At 37.3% G+C, this 20,261-nt stretch overlaps 1 protein-coding gene across 7 annotated transcripts in view; it reads right to left on the bottom strand.

Annotated features, from left to right (window-relative positions):
* The window catches only part of LOC111346125 (uncharacterized), a 43,400-nt gene that overhangs the window by 47 nt on the left and 23,092 nt on the right, over nucleotides 1-20,261 (bottom strand). For 4 of the 7 annotated variants that reach the window (XM_088733924.1, XM_088733922.1, XM_088733927.1 and 1 more), the window contains 12 exons: nucleotides 18,879-19,145; nucleotides 17,650-17,712; nucleotides 16,848-16,913; nucleotides 14,136-14,238; nucleotides 13,396-13,748; nucleotides 12,500-12,723; nucleotides 11,122-11,411; nucleotides 10,406-10,732; nucleotides 9,908-10,061; nucleotides 9,319-9,370; nucleotides 3,161-3,232; nucleotides 1-1,360 (listed from right to left, as the gene is read on the bottom strand). The exon at nucleotides 1-1,360 is cut by the window's left edge and continues 47 nt beyond it. In XM_088733924.1, coding sequence (XP_088590050.1) covers nucleotides 1,074-1,360; nucleotides 3,161-3,232; nucleotides 9,319-9,370; nucleotides 9,908-10,061; nucleotides 10,406-10,732; nucleotides 11,122-11,411; nucleotides 12,500-12,723; nucleotides 13,396-13,748; nucleotides 14,136-14,238; nucleotides 16,848-16,913; nucleotides 17,650-17,712; nucleotides 18,879-19,145 — 2,258 coding nt within the window. In that variant the 3' untranslated portion in view covers nucleotides 1-1,073. Of the gene's footprint in view, nucleotides 1,361-3,160; nucleotides 3,233-8,460; nucleotides 8,671-9,318; nucleotides 9,371-9,907; nucleotides 10,062-10,405; nucleotides 10,733-11,121; nucleotides 11,412-12,499; nucleotides 12,724-13,395; nucleotides 13,749-14,135; nucleotides 14,239-16,847; nucleotides 16,914-17,649; nucleotides 17,713-18,878; nucleotides 19,146-20,261 lie in introns of all 7 variants that reach the window. The other 3 variants (XR_015991902.1, XR_015991903.1, XM_088733936.1) reach the window with 3 other exon arrangements.

Genomic DNA, 20,261 nt, shown 5'->3' with positions numbered 1-20,261 from the left:
CAAAGCAATAGAATAACAAAACTGCACTAAGTTCATTAAGAGTAAACAAAGAAAATAATGGTCCTTACATCATCACTAGTTGGGGATAAAAATTATGTATGAAGATATTATTTCACAGTTTAAACTACGTAAAGATAAAGCAGACTATTTATAAGCTGTATTACAAACGTTTTACTAATCACCAAGGGAATCCCATCAAGATGAGCAACAGACCAAGAGGAGAGGTGTAACTACAAGTTGCAAGGATGGAGAGTCGTTCCGCGGGGCATTAAATCTTCATCTATCAAAAATATTTTCATCATCAAGTTAGACTTGTCACTTGTGAAATAAAATTCTTAGTGAAAAAAAGACCATCATGAAAAGCAGATTTGGTGTTTTGAATAGTTTATCATTCTACTTTCCTTTGCAACAATGAATTTTCACTACACAAAAGGTGGCAGAGTTATGAGTGGGAATGGAAAAAAAGAGAAGCTCTTACTCTTGCCATTTCAATTTCATCAAGTTAAGTTTTGTCCAAAGTGCTACAAGACTACTGAGAGAAACAATTAATGGAGAAATTATGTCACATCACTGGTTTGGGAAACCTTGCTTAAAATAACATACCGGTATTTTATTATCCAAATGTGCTTTGTATAGTACAAATAATGCACAAGATATGTACAAATATCCTGTGATGTTTATACTCCAGAAATATCAATGAAATTCGCCCGCACTGAAACACCTATTTGGCGTGTTGGATGATATATTTCTTATTAACAGTTTTGTTGTGTAGTATCGCTGAGTATTTTCACTCGTTGTTTGTATTTTGACTTGCCCTACGGGCTCGTCAAAATACAGTGCAACTCGTAAAAATACTCAGCAATACTACACAACAAAGCATCTAAGTACAAGTACTAACAATTTATACTAATTATAATTCTTTCTAGTCAAATTAGAAATTTAGGTGTTAAAGTATTTGAATGATAACAGGAGTTTGATACGTAAAAATTTCAAATCAGACCATCAAAGTGATATTCTAAGAAAATTTACACAATACAAGTGACTAATTTGTATATTTTACACTTTGAAAAATCCTAACTGTTTCTAATCAAGCAAAATGTTTTTGCGAAATTGTTCTGTCGTACCCCACTATCGCATAAAGCATTATATAAGTCTTGATAATGACTCTGGGACTCGGTAGAACTCATCCAATCTTTCAACATCTGCAAGGCCTTATCACTTGCATTGTTCTCAATGTCACTGATTTGTTCCATGGTAAGCCCCAGAAGGATGCCTACTCGTATCCACACTGCTGGTTCCTGTATATGACTTGACAGTTCAAGTAACTCACGATCATCTGGAACACCAACTTTGAAGTTCACTACAAGCAAATAACAATAAAACAATGCACTTCAAATGCATCAAAGATAAGAACAAATAAAAGGAGCCAACAAGACTATTTCTAGCAAGAAAAATATTTCACTGTATGACTTGTTAAATTGACCAAACCCTTGAGGAAGCTGAAATTCATAATGGCAAAAGTGAAGACATTCATAGACCACCATAAGCACCACAAGTATGATATACCCTGATACATTCTATGTCATTGCATAACTCCAAAGTTGTCGAGTTACAAAGTTCTCACAGTGCTAGCATTTTGCATACACATCACAGTTGTAAGACAATTATTAAATTCAGTTTTTACCACAACTATTAAAATTAGAGTTAAAACAAAGTCAGGTGACATTTTTCATTAAATACTTGGTACTAGGCAGGAAAGACAGACTGTCACCACCCTCTAAATTAGTTACAACAGTTATAGATTAAGGAGATACACTGATAAGGAGCGGAGTTGCGTGACAGAGAGTAAAATCCTCCTGTCTGCTCTGGGTGACTGAAAAAAAGGGATTGTTTTACTGAGAGAGCAAAGGACAACACTCTTTATAAACCTCTTACACTTTTCGAACATAATATCTATTTGTATCATTACAACTAAATACTTTTTAAAAGATATGGTCTGGCTGGTAATTGATTTAATTTTACAACAGTCAGTTTTTGACAGCTGCTCAATAAACTTAAAGAACTAAAAGCCACCTAAGAACTATGAAAAATACTTCTTCATTTCTATCAATTAGTTTTAAGGCTTTTTTCTACAAAGCTATTGACTGAACAAAAAAATTGTTGAAGAAATATTGTTCTAATGTGGAAAAGGTTTTCTCGATCTTTTAAAATATTCGTGGACTATTGTAAATAGTTTTGAACAGTCCAGTACATTCCAACGTGCCTCTAATGTTCTAGTGAGTCGTGATCTGTTTTGGGCACACACTTAATGGTAATGACAAAAACAATTAAGAACAGTTGTGAATATTTGAATCACCCTAACGTATCTAAACAGGTCATGACTCAAGAGAGGATTGGAGGCACATTGGAATGTACTGGACTGTGTATGTCTATCCTTTTGTCCTGTTGTCGCAAATTTAAGTGTCGTCAAGAGCTGATTATTAACCCTCTACATTTACACCACATTGCTTTTTAGTGCAATACTCTACAACTATATACAAATGTATATGGTTGTATATTTATATGTATATAGACTAGAAGGAAACACAAATGATTTGCTGCAACTCTGAGTTTCCTGCGTTAAGCACTCATCAGGCAGATTTAAATCTGCCTGATGAGTGCTTAACACTTGAAACTCAGAGTTGCAGAAAATCATGTGTGTATCCTTCTAGTCACTTAATGTTATATACCGCTCTACACAAATGTGTATTGAGCCCTTTTTAACAGTGCTGGCTACAATTCACAATTAGTATATATATATATATATAATTATATAAAGGACTTTTAACCCTTTCGAAACAGATCTGTAGTGCGAAGTCTTAGTGTGAAGTTTTCATTTTTATTTTCCTAAATAATTGTTTACAAAGCTCCATGATTGTAGAGCACTCTCCGATTCAAGGATAAGGTTTTTTACGTATATATATATATATTTTGTAATGATATTTTTTGTAAGCTAATTGAAGAATAAGGATATTTTGTGTGTATTTAAATGAGTTGTTTTATGTGTTGAAGTTATCTCACAAGGGCCCAATTCTCGAGGATAGGAAAAAATCATAATGCTTTGTAAAGGAGTTTAGGCTCCCCCTGTAACTCTGTAAATAATAAAGCAAATAATTCTTACTCTGTGGTCTGCCAGATGCACTTGTAGATGGCTGCTGACTTGCATAAAAGTCAGTATGCTCCTGGTCATAACCTGAGAGTCACAATAAACATGATAGTAACTCAGAAAATTAGTAAGAATATTTTTTAGAGTCAAACATTGTGGAAATTTAAATGGAATAAAAAAATCAAGCTATTCTAGAACAGACTCTTTGGACTAACATATACAGAACTTGTTCATGGACTCTTAGACCTCTGACTTTTGGAAAAATTATTACGAGTTTCAATAGTCCATTTTACAGTTGCATGCTTGGTTGTCAAGCCTTTGAACAGGAGTAAGGCTGGGGGTGACCTTGATATTATACAAACGTTGCTGCTTTTCAAATGTAAATTGTCTTGTTATCGTGCTAACAAGATACTAGTCTCTATTACCACAAGGTCACCTGCAGCCTCTCTCCGAATCAAATTAATCTACAAATTATCCCTGCTGATGTATACAGTAAAAAAGTGTGTTAATTTTATATACATGTATATATTATGGTCATAGTGTTTTCCATAGCCTTTTTTCTCATCTGGTTACAGCTGTGTTCACCCGATGTTTACCCACTGAACATGATGAAAATAATATGAATAATTAACAAATATTCACCAAAGTGGAAGTGGTTAGTGGTGGATATGTACCGAGCCGTGAAGCAGCGAGGTAAATATGCACAGCTAACCACGGACACTTAGGTGAATAGTTGTTTTAGTATATACTAAAACAGTGAGATAATATACACCACCAAAAATTGATTTGAGTGATTTCTTCGCTTGTCAAAGATGAAAACCAGGATGCCATTTTTTCCCTGAGTTGCTTGCAGGTAAATAGCAAAGGATATTCAGAGTTTGACTACCCTTACCAAAACTACATATATGTTGTATATATGTGACATTTGTATCTGTAACATATATATGTCAAATTACTGTACATATATGTGACATATATGTATAGATTTTGGAGCAACTGTACATACATTTTACATATGTGTAATATCTAACAAGGTAATTTAACACATATGTAACATATATGCAAATATGCAGTTGTATGCATACATATATGTCACATATATGTGATTCTATCAATATATTATAACACATATGTAACATATGCAAACATTCAGTTGCATATGTGATATATATATAATGTACGTACCAGCTATCAATTAGATATCTGACATTATGAAATCCTAAATATAATTATAAACTTCATATTATTTAGGCACATGCAAAATGTACAGAACACCAAAATCTAACATTAATCAGCACATTCAAAATTCATGCACCTCAATTTATACAGGTACCTATGTAAAATTACTCTTATATGTCACATAATTCAGCAACAGTGAATTTATGCATTTACACTGTAAATATTGTCCATAATCTGCTATAATGAACTTTATAATATAATGTTTCAATAATTTTAACTGTAGAAGTTTTTGTTCAGTCATTCCACACTATACTGTTGGCCATCATCATATATAACTATAATAGGACTACAATTTGTCAGGAGATCATTAAAATATCTCTCAATTTCTCTTTCATCTTTTTCACCAGCAAATACTAGAAGGACATTGTTACATTGCCAGAAAAAGTCACTCAGAGAAATTAAAAGTTCTCTTGAGAATTTTTTTGAAATTCTAAACGTGTGGCCACATTTTCCACAACTCTCAGCTATGTACAAACTACCTTAAAGCTAAGAAGGGTGGAGTTCTTGGGAATTTCTGGGAATTGAATTTGACGCAAATTAAATAACCCTGAAATCCAAATAATTCCAAGAAATTCTCAATACCTTGAATGTGAAGGTTTTAAGACAAGGAGTCCTTTAAATAGAGGCTTAAAACTGGTTCAATAAAAGATATGTTAAACAAAATATACCAAGAGATGTATATACCTGTACATGTTTATCATGAAATTTATTATTTAAACTAAGTTTTAGTAAATCTTAACATTAAAATGCATTTTTTTTCATAAAGCAGCAGTCAGTTACATTAAGTGCAAATTGTCAATTTAAATTCAATGTACTCATATCAAAGAACTGAGCAGAACCTATGAAAGACCCAGTTGAACAGTGAGCAGAACCTATGAAAGACTCAGTTGAACATTATCATTTATGAATATCAATGCAATCTTTCCCGCGTCAAAAAAACTGCTGCCGTTCGATGAGAAAGCGACGATCTCCCTGCGAGCTGCGTCTCTCTGTTTCAGCGCAAGACAGGCCCGTCCATCGTCGTCCACAGTGCAATAACAGCAGGCAAATTACACTTCTTCTTCAGCTGCCTGTTCCTCTTCTGCCTCTGCAAGACCTCTAAAGACAAAAAACCTCGTACCTTTCAGGTCAAAGAGACATTGACTCATACCTTTTTTTGTCTTGCGTCCACACAAGCTTCCTCTGTGACATCGCGCGCGTAAAAAAAGCGTTGCAGAATGCTGGGCTCTGACGCTGGAAAGTGTTTCTCTACCGTCTAAAGGAACTGCTCTTGGTGTTAAAGCCAGACTGATAGTGTTTGCCCAAAATTTAAAGCCAGTGGTGGGTTTGAATAGCTGGTAAGTGGGTCACTCAGCTAAAAGCTTACACCCCTCCATCTAGGCGAAGAATTTGTAACCTTCACAGGTCCTACACAACAGAAATTTAAACAGGAATTTTGCGGCGATGACTCCTCGTAAAAGATGACTCCCGTAAGAGTTCATGCGGCAAAACATCCTGATCCTTTTTCTCTCTGATCCGTGATCCGATCCGTGATCCGGTCCGCGATCCGCTCCATGATACGGTTCATGATCCGATCCTGATTTTGTCGTTTTGGTGTCATGGGTTATGCCAGCCATCGAAGGTACTTTAATTCCTTTTCCGTCCCAGCTCTTGGACGATAATATCTCCTTGACTTTGCGACAAAGCAAGGCAGTCTGACAAAAGCTTATCTAAAAATAAGCTTTCGGTTCAATTTAAAAAAATATCGACTAGGACTCCCAAATTAATCCCAAATGGGTCTTTTTAACAAGCAAAAGAATGTTTGATCGAGTTTAGGAAAACTCAGATCAACAAAAAAAATAGTCCGACCTCAAAGGATCTTCTTTTGTGGACAACTCATCGTGAACAAGACTCCTTGTGGTAAAAAAAAAAAGCTGGAGGGCGCCTTTCAAATCAAGCAAACAAACAACTGGCGGCTAAAGCTGGTCGAAGCGTGAGCTCTGAAATTCTTGCAGAATTTCTTCCAGTTTGAGACATTTCTTTTAACATTCACGTGGAAATTGCATACGAGACTGAAGTTAATATGTTATTTCATAGGTCGCTACTTTCTAGGTGTCTTTTAGACATCTCACCGGAAAATGATAGAATTTTATAGCTAAACACCACGAGCAAAATACGTGTACGTGCAACACTGACATAGCGAGGTGCGTGAATAGAGAAAACATGTCTGTGGAAAATTAAATTTGAAATACAGTAATACAGAAATAAAAAAGTCAGCAATGTCTCTTTGAAACTTTGAATTCTGTTCTGCCGTCACCTTTGTGAAAACTGGGTTTTGCCTTCACAAATAAACGGGCGGTCGGGAACAACTCTATAAACTTCCTCTGGGAAAAGGCTTTCTTGGGGGCACTCGCTGGCTGCGGGAAGGCCGGGATCTTTTACGGTTGTCGATTATCCCGGCTTGAGACCATGACTAACAACAACAACAAGGTTGGCTCCAACGTAGATTTATTCTGCAAGCACTACTGAACTGACGTGGCCCTAATCTGGCCTGAGCTGGCTTCAACAGACTGAGTTTGACCAAAGAAAGCTTTACCGAAAAGTTCTATTTAAGCCTAACTTAAGAGGATGAGGAAATGCCATGACTTATCTAAAGGATAACGTTATCTTCTACAACGATTGGCTAGGAAGGCATTTCGCTTTTTACAAGATTAATCACTTTCAAAAAGCTCTGGTGGATAACAACTACACAAAAGGTCATGACAGGTGACGGTTACAGTTTAGCACTAATTACAGTTATGATCTAATAACAACTGTTTACGGCTGGCTTAATGGAAACTAGTAGCATGTATGCTTTGCTGAGCTCAGCAATGCCTCATAGTTTCTATCTTAGATTTCATATAATTTTTAGCGCTAGCATAAAAACTTTATAACTCAAAATCCTATCGATACACCTTCGCATTACAACATGACCGGCACGAAAAAAACTAGCAAGAAAAAGTATCGTCCAATTCTCTCTCTCCGCATCAGTTTGTTTTGGTTTTGTTTACACCAATCATATCGAAGGAAACAGTAAAGACAAAACTGTCTATGACACGGACTGGCCACAGAAGAACCAGACAAAGGTTTGTGAACATGCCAAGCGCCGCAAATGGCATTACAATCACGTGTGCAGAGACGAAAATCCTCAAAGAGAAAACGAAATAGACAGTCCGAGCTCTAAAGGTTTCACGCTCGGTTTCTAAACTTACATATGGTTATAAAACTCAAACACAGCTAACACTCGTACAGTATATATAGTTTCGTGTTCAAAAACAAAACAGAAGACAACATGAATGACAGATGAAACTTGAAAAATATGTTCCAAATGGCATAAATGTTAAAAGCCAGAGCAACTGTGATCCTGCTGAGGTCCATCACAGCGATTTCCGGTCATTGCGGTGAAGCAAGCCTCAGAAATTACAGGTACAAAATGCGATATTTGGATTTTGAAATATTGCTGATTTTCAAAGGCGTTTCAGGAGCTCGAAATTAAATGAAATGGTCTCGTTTTAGACTTGAACCATGCGATCCCCCCAATACAAATTTATCAAGTTGATAAGAGCTTGCTTTCTTTTGTGCTTTTCATCAGCAAATTTCATTTGCCTCTGCTCGGGGCACTGATTTCCGCCATTTTATGGCTACCTACACTCGTTTCAGTTTCGTGAATTTTCTAGGATAAAAAAGCAAGTCTGGGAAAAAAAACCCTACCAAGTTTCTATGATCACTATAAGGCATATCTGACTGATATAAGAGGATAGTCATTTTTCGGTCGATTAGCCACCTCTCACGCAATTATGAAAAAAAGTCGCTCTTAAACTCTCTATCACAGTAATGGAGCGTTTGTATTCTGTCCCTGTTAGGTATCGGTAGACAACAGTTACCATTACATTACAGTCTTTCGTACGAACTACTGCGTAAAATCTCCTCGAGAATTTTATTCAGGCCCCCGGTTTATACTTTCATAGCCACTTTTGGAAGCTCAAGACCGCCAGACTTTCAGCCAACAAAGCAGTCTCCCTCAAACTCTGTTTTAAAAACATTGTAACTTTCCTCACCTTTCCGCCATTTTGCTTTGTTGTGCTTTCGCGACTTGCTGGTCAATCAATTCAATTTTGCACTCAATTTCACTGTTTGGGATTAACTGACGCGTTCTCAGCCAATGATCATGCTGAACGTTTTGCATGCATACTATTATTGTATGAACGGCATTGAGATATACTGAAGAGTTTTATACGTTCTGGTCCACGGCTAAGTGACTGAGCCAACTGTAAAGGACCAGAGAAGAGTGTAATGTGTAGCGAAATAAAAGGAGGGATGACAAATAAGGTTAGCATTACCTCAAGCTTGGCTCAAGCCCACTACCATCAAGTTAATGCAGTAAATCCACATGAAAGTCGTTTTTAAAGACTGGAAAGTTTTCCTTGATTGACTACGTAAAAGTTTTTATCTTTCATTGATTTCCTCCGCTTGCTTTCTTCAACATGGTTATGTAACCCTGAACGACTTAGGTTGCGATTTTAATTTATCAGATTCGCCGACAGGCAGGGACACCGCAACAGCTTGCGCCAATTACTGCGGGCCCAGTTAACCCACCCATCCCACCAAAGGGGAGCACATCCACCACACAGTAATCTCGTGCGTGGGAAATTAACGTCTCCTACCCCTAACCCAGTAGGAGACGGAGCCTACGGTTTGTTCGTCCTTACTCGAGAAGACAAGAATATCTATCCATCTCTTGATACTATAGAAAGGTAGCAAATTCCCCTCAGTTATTTTAAGACCCTGAGTGTTGGTCCGGCCGGGGCTTGAACCCTCGACCTCCCGCGCAAAAGTCCAGCGCTCTACCAATTGAGCTCACCAGGAGGCGATACACGACAGTAGATGAGTTTACATGTACTTCTAGATTCACTCACCAGAAAAATGAGGTCTTTCCTCAACCATGGCGACGCCCATTGGAGAAGAAACCTGCAACAAAGCGAATGCCAATCATGATTAAAAAAAGAAGCCATACGAAATGAGATTAATATTGTTTTCGATACCAGAGTTGAATTAGCACGAACAAATCGTCAAATAAAATAATTTATTTCGAGCTCAAAACATAACAAAGCCAAGATGGCCGCTGCAAAAATAATAAAAACAAAAAACAAAAAAACAAACAAAAAAAGAGTACCGAAGCCCGCGGTCCTCATGTGTAATGGCACGTAAGGCCTGAAGAAATTAAAATTAAAACATAGCAGCGCTCCAGGCCAAATCTTTCAATCTCTAGACAAAAAATCTTGTTAACAGGCTGTCATCAACTCCAAAAAATATAAATGGTAAAAGTCTAGTATCAGTGAGCTACAGGACTCTGTTTTTAACCAAAAGGAGAAATAAAAACCAATAGGTCCAAAAGTAGTACTGGTCTTTTTCTTTCTGCTTTAAAGAATGAGGGGGGGGGGGGGGGCTTGTTTGTTAAGTTAATCAAAAAACAACAAATGCACTATACTATGACATCAACTGTACCGCAGATGTTGATCGAGGCTTTGAAAATGTCACTTCACACACAACTTTCGGTATCTCCTCGCATGTACGGAACTTTACTACTGGAACACTATCTCTGACCAAGTTAACAATCAAAGCCATGTGACTGTTGTCACTTATGTCATTTCCAAGAAACCTAAGGGTAGAAACCGAATGTACACACATTGCCACATTGAACGAACCTCCTTCAGCTTAAATCTTATTCAACCCAAAAAATTTTTGCTTTCAACCTTTCTTTAAGGCCACCAAGATGTATCTTATTCTTATATTGAAAATAATGAATGAATAGATAAATACAATATATAACCGGAAATTTCCTAAATAGATGGTGGCAAATGTTAAAAAACTACCTAGACTAATAAAAGAAATTCTCCTTCGCAACCATTCCCAATTCATCTGCCATCTTTCATACCACAGTTGGAGGTTGACTTTGCCTTACTGTTTTAAATCTTTTTCCTTCAAATTTAATGAATAACTTACTCGAGAACAATCTCTTTATTCTTCTGTGATTCATGCTCAAATGTAAGGGCTGACAGGGAAACCACAATTTTATCTCCCTTACACAAAGGCTCCTTTGACTTTCCCTCGCCAATAAAAGGTGTTTCATAACGTGAAATTTCTTGAACAACATCGGCTCTTCTGATGTTTAGAAAGCAGTACAGTAAAAGCTCATATTTGGCATGACATAAAGTCTCACGTAAACAAGCGAGAAAATGAACACGTTGTGGCATTGGTGTGGGGAAAGATCGCCGAGTAAAATCCTCCAATTGAGACACCAAATTCTTTAACTTACAGACTAGCCAGAATCTGCAAAACAAAGAGTGAAACCACAAATATATTACAACACCGAACTTATGAATAACCCTCAGAGTGAGAGAAGGCACATAAATGGAAATATGGCAAGCCATTAAATCATTTTTCATAAAAAAACACTGCGTCATGCATAGATGAAGGAAATCCCATTTGACTTTGGAAAATCATTTCGTCCACATACTGCGACAGTTGACTCTGCTTGGGGTGAGGGGTTGACTTGTTACGCCTCAGCTTATGATGCACCATCCAGAGCAACATTCAGTCCAAATGTCGCAATCTACATCGGATTAAGTGACTACACGTACACTTTGGGATAAAAAATTACACTTTAACTACAGTGAAACTCTCCCTTAAGATGTAAAAGAGAGTTTTACCTAACTCACCGACTGAAATGCTTGACTTTAAATTCTACTATCCCATCTTTAAGAAAAACTTGTCCTTCAAGTTCATCTGTGATATCAGTCCAGCTCTTGGGTTTTTCTTCCGGATCAAGGTATAATAACCTTACGACCTCATTTGAAAATTTCGAAAAATCGTGCTTACTTTCACGTAAGGTGAGAGGAATCTTGATTGTTACAGGCTCAAAATGTTCAATGCTGTGAGAGCTTGAAATGTGAAGAACAGGACCAACCAATATTCCTTCTTCGACCTCACTGCTCGGAAATTCTTGCACCTTAGGTTAAAAGCCAGAATAGATGTCGACATTATATGACACACATGTACATTATTGTTCTTAATAGACTAGTAAAGAAGTATCTCCAAAAAAACAGTCCTTGTTTTCCTCGACGATTATTAAGTAAACATGGAATCGAACGCTGCTATTTGGAATCATACTTAGCAGCCGGGCCGCTTGTGACCTAAGAAAGTCGTACTCCTCTTTCCTCGATCTCTTGGCGACCGGTTTAAACATTCAAGAGTTGCATAAAAAGACAGTCTGGACTCAAATGCGTTTTTGCGATTGTTTCGATCAGCTCATGTTGGTAAACTGCACTGTGTAGTTTTGCGTGTGCGGCCAGGTCACTGATTTGTTTTCAAAATTGGCGACGTCTAAGTCTAATTATCAGCAAATTAGAAAAAAAATTGGAACAGTGGAATTAATCTTTGGAATCTATGGAAAGCTTCGTAGAGGATAAATTTTAGTTACCTTTTACACTGGTAAAACATATGATTTCAGAACACACTTCTCTATCACCAAGGATGGCGAATTTTCAGTTTAGTCGTGGAGTAAAAAGTGATCGTTTTTGTCATTTGATGGTAGTCTTACAAATTACGACAAGGAACTTTCATTCAGAAGCACGCGTTAAGGTGTAATTGAGATGCAGGGGGAGCTGCTTGTCTCAGAACAAATACGTAGTCATTGTTTTTGACAAAAGTAAAATGAAAATCTGAATTTGAGCCCCAGATCTCTTGCCTTTGCACATGTTAAATGAGAGGAAAAGATGAAAGAATAAATCTAAATTAATTTATAAAAAACTGGATCATTGGATAACGTAATTCAAGAGTTTTCATTAGCTTAGCCACCCAGGGTTATGAGTTATTTTACCATGCGCGCGCGTGAAGACGAGTTAAACCGAAAGTGTTTTTGTACATTGCAGCAGTCCGTTTGTTAGTGCGAAATAAATTTGGGAATATTTATCTATACCTTGGGGCAATTTCAATTAAACAATTATCCCACTCGCACTTGTTCTATGATGATTATAGCCAACGCTATCTACCCTGCAGTGCAGTTTCATCAAAGGTCCACAAGATTAAAGGAAATACCTTAAGTGTAAAAGTGAAGTCCTGATCAACTGGTAAAGAAGTAAGAGGAACTTCTACACGTACGTCGGGAAAGTCTGGTACTACACATGTGAGTTGATGAGCCACTGAAGTATGTCTTGAGAAACTAAAGGTCTTCAGGCGCCAAATGGCAGCAAACGTGGAACATTGTGCAAATAGACAACTGGCCTCAACAAACTGAGGCCAGTCGGAAATCTCTGGCTTTCCTAAAGATAGAGGCATTTCATGATCTTTTCTAAACGGGCACAAAGTATAACAAAACAGTGTATTGTTTCTATACATTAATACAAGCGAAAAGTGAAAGAGAGGGTGCAATTTAGCTTCAAATCACGCGTGATTATTAAATTAAACAAGCGTACAGCGTTATAGGGTTACCAGCATGATTTCAGACCGAAGTTGCATGACGGGACGTTCAGTAGCCAGTTCATTGCATACCTTTTAAAAGTACATATTTGCTTTAGATCTGCATTTGCTGTTGAGTAGTTTTTCTTTCTGTTTGCTAGACCCAGTAATGTTTAACAACATTCGAAAGCATTTGGTCAAAATGAACAATGAAATTTTGAAATTTCGTTGAATGTAAGTCTTCATCCTTTAGGGGCTCATTATTGTCATTAAGAAGGTGCGATTAATTGAGGTCAGACATTTTATTCGAGAACAAAGGTGCCAAAATTTGCCGTAAGTTTTACATAACGGGTTAGTTTTAGTTTCCATTCTCCTGCTATTTGATTAGTTACTTTAACTAGCCTTAAATTCTGAACGTTTTAAGGTTCCGTTCTTATTTGCTGGAGGAACAGTTATGACTTAGGGCGAACAAGGCTGTAATGTAAATAATTTGCGCCACGTACTTCAAATTGGATGTAATGAACAAAACTATATACCTGCTTCTGGCATATCCATTAAGTACCTCGTCTCCAAATCCTTCCATTCATCGCCATTTGGATCCATCAATTGCTTGATGACTACTTCATAGCCCTTCAAATCACTCGCACTGTGCATCAAACACACAGTTATGCTTCCTCCACTAAACTCAATGTCTGGTGGACCATCATGTGACAATTCAACCACATTGCTAACCAAAAGCTCATCACTACCAATTGGTGGACAGCAAGATGTAGGAGGCCATACTGAACCAGTAAAGAACAAAGGTTTTGGCACAGCTCCCTCGTGAAATGTCACATAGGCAGCTGCTTCCCTTAAGTTCCATTTACTACCATATTCTGTTACCACACCCCTAAAAAATGAGATCAGCAATCAAAGAGGTTACTATTCGTAGTCTCTCGCAATCTTACTTCTAAGTTAGGTGGTACTCTCAAAAAAGGATCATATTCAAAATGAGCGAACACATCCAAATTAAGATCGTTCCTAATTACCTCCACACAATCAAAAAAGAAAATACTAAATGCAAAATCTTGGATACCATGCGCAATTTAGTTATTCCATGTGGCACAATCGTAGAGGGAGTTTTGATATACATTTTATTTTCCTAAATCCAAGTTCTTCCGACAGAGGATTATCATAAATATTACTGTTCACAGATGACAGGGCACTCTTTGGTATCTCAGGTTCCGTTTGCTTTGGTGTCAATTCTCATTTCCATTGATGACTCAACAAACTATACCTGCAGATGATAGATCGTTGAATTGCTTTATCACTCAGCCAAGGATCATCCATGAACTCTAAGTACTTTTCAGTTAGTAGCTCTGTTTTCTCATCCTTGGGAACTACATTTTTTAAGAATTAACACACAAACATTGTGAGCCACGATTTTTACACCAAACTCTCTCTTCCCCTCCTAGTAGGTCTTTGTGAATTGAAACAGAGGTTTATTGGCTACACTGCCGCTAGTGTCCATTTTCCTTTCCGATCCCATAGTTAGTCCTAAAGCTAGATCCTTGGAAGAAACTCTTACTTCAAGTACTAAAAAACCTCAGGCAGCCTCCCTCTGTGTAGATTTTTCCTATCCTGTTTTTTTCTATGAGTCACCTGACGTTTTTTCTAGAACTAGAATCATGCTAATATGAGAATAGCAGGCTCACTGAAACACCCGTGGCTGGAGATTAGGCACATAAAAGTACACGCTGGTAAACCAAAAAACCAGTGTCATGCTATTTACCGTTACTGCATATAGTTCAATTATCTTAAGTCTGAGAGGTTTCTTCTCCTCAAAACGAATGTTACATTCTAGACATATTTCTTGTTCGTCATTTTATTAGTTTGACAACATAAGTATCCCATGTAACCTTGCTTTCGCTCGGTATTTTTACTCGGTATAAATGACTTTTATCCACAATATTTGATACATCACAGTAGATGTCTTAGAATACCTTACCGTTATCATCATCAGTCAACACACGGAAGAGTTCCTCTGAAAGCAAGCTCGAGTACCCACTACGCACTGTCTCTGTTGCGGTTGGTGTGTTTTTACCTTTACTTGCGATTAAATTTACATGGTAACCTCCCAAGTAAGTACAGGATGTTAAAATCAAAACCTCAACTAGCCTCCAAACATGCAAACTTTGCTTATTCTCTCTACTATCTGTTAAATGGAGATATCTGTGAGTGGGCTAAAATTTTTTTTAAAACGACAACCACGTTCTTATTGGTGGACAGACACAAGACTTAAAGTCAAACACGAGATAAAAAATCGGGAGTATAAATTTGCTGTCAGTCGCGAAACAAAATTGATACATTTCTTAAAGCTACTATGAACACTCTAAGAACAGATGTAGTTCATCTTATCGCCAGTTAATTCATCAGTGAAATCAATGCACAATGAAGTTTAAAGTGCACCTAAACCCAAAATTTTTTTTTCGCTTAACGAAGTAAGCTTATTTTTTGGAGTATTTCTGTGCAAAAATTTTTTAATTTGCTCAAATCTTTAATTTTCTATGCCCAGTCAAAATACGGAAAATCGGCCGCCATCTTGCCCCACGACCGAGTTTAAAGAAGAATGGCTCTAGCGGGTAATGTGACGTCAAATCGAGAACACGAAAGTCTGCATCTCACACATTTTCACTTGTTTGGGAAGATTGTCGTCGATATTGTCCGAAATATGCCGACTAGGTGTGTTGTATGAAGTATGTATGAAGCGCGATACCCTCTTGCAAATTTCGCACGTTGCTACATCCTTCTACAACACACTTAGTCGGCATATTTTCGGACAATTATCGACTACAACCTTCCCAAACAAGTGAAAATGTGTGAAATGCAGACTTTCGTGTTCTCGATTTGACGTCACATTACCCACTAGAGCCATTCCTCTTTAAACTCGGTCGTGGGGCAAGATGGCGGGCGATTTTCCGTATTTTGACTGGGCATAGAAAATTGAAGATTTGAGCAAATAAAAAAAATTTTGCGCAGAAATACTCAAAAAAAATAAGCTTACTTCGTCGAGCGAAAAAAAATTTTGGGTGTAGGTGCACTTTAAGCCGGTCAGAAAATGAAATATTGCTGAGCTTAGCTAATGCAATATTTTGTTATTTAATATTACCAACTTTTTACAGTGGTCAAAGGAATTCTCGGTATGTTCAATATGAAAAAATAAATAAACAGTGTGTGTGAGGAGTGTAGTGAGAGAGCGAGAATATGAGAATAAGCTCGGCATGTCGCACCTTTTGTCTTAAATTTTTAATTAGTGCTCGCACCAATCAGGGTACGCCGCAAGGCTCTGTTGCTCGCACCAATCAGATTGCGGCTCAGAGCGAGGACATAAAAAAAGACGTCTCCGTTTCACTTCACGAGTGTTTCCTCAACAGCCATGCTATCAAGAAGAACTTTCAAAATACTTAAAGATGCTTCTCCGTATTCTGTCAAATTCTGTTGTCAAGCGAGTTTCGAAAACAAATTAAATCATACAAGAGGTTTCACTGAAAGTAAGAGGGCAGTCGTAGAGGAATAGGCGCGCAGAAAATGTGTAGGTTATTAAATCTCCAACATGAATGAAAGAAAATTTTACCTCCATTAAATTCTTCGGAGATTTCCTGTTCAACTATCATTGTTTTTCTAAATGTTCATCTTTTGGATCATATACATCTACGTTAGCCGCTTCAGTTTGTGGTCAAAACATAGATCATGGAGTAAGAAAGGGTTCGGATGCGAAACAAAATTAAGAATCTTCAGATTTCAGATTACTGGAGGTGTGCATCTCTAAAGCAGGCGAGCAGATGGGAGTCTGTTACAAATCAACCTTTGTCCCTTGTACTAGGATGCTGTCCTTGTAATTCAATGATCGGTAATATAAAACATAATTTCAGTTTTTCATTTAATCATTCTAAACGTAACTGCTGTTAAGAGGGTGCAAATGCTACAGATAAAGCTAGACGTTAATTACCTCTTAGCCGCTTTTGAGGAAAGGAAAAAGGATCCAGCTTATCTTGGGAACCTCGCTTAAGTTTGCCTGTCAAATAAATTATAAATTAGCACACATTACAACAGGACTTCTGTTTCATTATTGTTGATAGGACATCCATAGTAGAAAAGGAAAGCAGAAAAATGACAAATTGAAATTTGCTGAGTCTATTGGAAAAGAAAAAAGGTATGTACTAATTTAGCTCTTCATAAGCTGATACTGGTGCGCCTACCTCGCCTTTGCCTTCTCATTACGACCCAGAATAACGTTCTTATTGTGTCTTCATAGAGTGCACTTAGTTAGAACTAATTAATCTGAATTATGGCCTTCGATGAAGGAGCCTAAAAAAATCACCAAAGGAAAGATGCTGTCTCAGATCCCTTCTTCTCACTCTGTGTGTCATGTTCTGGATCTACCACTGGAAATATTATCAAGAGAATCGGAAACTCACAAAAATACACATGTGGCTAAAGACTGAGCATAAGTACACACTAGCAAACCACAAAACCACAGTGTCATGGTAGAGGCCGTCCTCGCTCACAGTTAATTTTTTTTTCCAATTAGATCGGTTTCTTCTTCGTGACACAACAAAAATATTACACGCAAATTACCAGACTTGTGTGTCTATACATTTAATCTGTTTAAAATATCTCCCACACTACACTGCTTTTGATTCACTACACTCTATACCATCGGTATGGAAAGGTTGCGCCGCCATCTGAACCAATCAAACAAGAATTAATTGACACTTCAATAAAGTTTATGTATGTATGTATGTATTTACCTATACCCACTGACGACCTTTTACCAGCTGTTTCTGATGAAGTCAGTCTGAGTTTTGGCTCAACTGTAATATAAGATACAGAAACTCCGTAAGTCAACACACGATGTTGATAAAAAAAATATATATATATATTAAACCACCCTTGTTCATGCAAACTTTGCCTATCTCCTTTGTCCATGCTGAAAAGAGACATCTCGCTGGAAACGTCAGCTTTTGTAATCGTTACGGTGGCCAATTTACCATTTCAACTTTGTTGATATATCCAAATTATTTCGTTACTCCCACCGACGCAGCCCCAAACAGTTTCTTTCGAAACTATCAGCCTTTAAACGTATATTAGTTATGTTATGACATAAACGTACGTTTATCTCATAACATAACTAATAAAAAAAACACTTGAAAGACCTATCCTTTCTTTGAATTCACGGAAACGTCTCATCAAAAGTGTGAAAGCTAACCCATCCTTTTACTTACATCTCTCTATCACTTTTTTTATTTTTGTTGCTTCAATCACAGAGAATTCTCACAGATAGTGATTTCCCAAAAACTATTTATTTGATTTCCAGTGTGGATAGCGCGGCTAACAAAGTAAAAGCAAATGTCAGTGTAGATACCTTTAAAAATGTATGCCTTGAAATGTTCTGCCAATTTTAAGAAAAACTTTCGATAACTTCCTCAAAAAGCGACCAACATCCCTCATCTAATGGCCTTAGAAAATACTAGTGACATATTTTAAGATCAACATATCCTTCCCCTAGTACTTGCGAACAACTGTTAGACATACGTTTATGATGCAAAGTAGACTTATCTTCTCTGTAAAACCACAGAGATGTCTCACCAAAAGTGTGAAAGCTAACTTCCTGGTTTTTACTATTAGCCAACTGACTTCTCTGTATCCCTTTTTACATTTTTCTTGTTACAACCAAAGAGAAATCTCACACATACTGATTCCCAAAAATTTAATATTTGATTTCTGACGTGGATAGAGCAGCTATCAAAGTTAAGGTAAACGTCAGGGTAGATAACTTTAAAAATGCATGCTTTGAAATGATCTGCCAATTTAAAGAAAAGCGTTCGATAACTTCCTCAAAAACCAACCAACAGCCCAGATCTAATGGCCTTAGAAAATTCTGCTTCCATAATTCAAGATAAACATGTCCTTCCCTCAGTACTTGCGAACAACTGTTAGACATACGTTTATGGTGCAAAGTAGAATTGTTGTTACTCACTGCAATAACTGGCAGCCAGGTCGTTACGCTGTACGAGTGCGTGGGTCAGAGCATCAAACAAAGTCTTGTAATTCGCATGACCACCTCTCCTGTGTTTCCAATGCATCAACATAAGGTATCCTTTATCAATCCCAGACTCGCTTGTTCCATCAATCACCAGCAACTTCCTCTCGTTAAACCCCAACTGACGCCCTATTACTTTCCATAAGTCACCAATACCTTGAGCCAATCCTTTTAACTCTTCACTGGTTGGTACACCTCGTTTGACTGCAAAGGCAACTTGAGTGTCACTGGCACATAACACACTAGTCAAAAGTAACCATAATTACCGTTGTTTGCGTGTTATAAAGCCCTGAACAGTACCCAAGCCTGCATCTTTAACTAACTTTGTTAAACTTTTGATTTAGAAAGCAATTGTTAACTCCTTTCAAAACATCGTTTGCATTTTGGGTCATCGTTAAATTTCGATAAAAGTGTCTTGGAAAATAACAGCGGCAGACGCTGTTTGAGAGCCCCTTCTTTAATCCTTTATTTGTTAAGTTCTCGATCTACCGTTGGATGCGATGCTGACAAATGATATGCACATTTTATTACGAGAATAGCAGGCTCACTGAAACACCCGTGGTTAGAGACTGGGCTACAAAAGTACACGCCAGTAAACCACAAAACTATAGTGTCAAGCAATATACCGATCATGCTTATGATTCGATTATCTTAAGTCTGAGAGGTTTCTTCTCCCCAGAACAAATGCCACATTCCAGATATAATTATTGTTCGTGGTTATCTCAGTTTAGCAACATAAGTATCCCAGGTAACCTTATGTTCACTAGAAATCAATGATAAGTTTTACAACAATACGCGGTGCAGTACCATGTCTTTGTCTGTTAATCAATACCTACGTCCTGACCAATTTGTATACCGCACAAGTGGAAACCGCATAAGTGCATTACAAAAGATACAGCTACCATTTGTGGTGCATTAGAGAAAACTGGTAACGAGTGAAAGGACACTCCAAAGGGAGAAGGCAAGCCGAAAATGTATGGGTTAGTAAATCTCCCACACGAATTAAAGAAAATTTTACCTTGAATGAGTTATTTGGAGACTTCCTTTTCAACTATCATTGTTTTTCTAAATGTTTATGCTTTGGAGATCATATAAATCTGTCTTAGCCGGTTCAGTTTATGGTCAAAAAATTAATTTGAGTAGGAGACAGTTGGGATGCGAACCTTCAAGAACCTTCAGATTTCAGATAACTAGAGGTGTGCGTGTCTAAACACATGATCAAATGGGAGTCTGTTCCAAATCAAGTTTTGCCTTTAGCAGCCTCATAATAGTCCGAAGAATGTACTTTATAAGCTATACCTTACGATTTCCAATAAGTGC

The sequence above is a fragment of the Stylophora pistillata genome, chromosome 1, assembly GCF_964205215.1.
Source record: "Stylophora pistillata chromosome 1, jaStyPist1.2, whole genome shotgun sequence".
Lineage (NCBI taxonomy): Eukaryota > Metazoa > Cnidaria > Anthozoa > Scleractinia > Pocilloporidae > Stylophora > Stylophora pistillata.
Note: the sequence above shows the minus strand (reverse complement) of the source record. Positions and strands in the feature narration are given on the sequence as shown.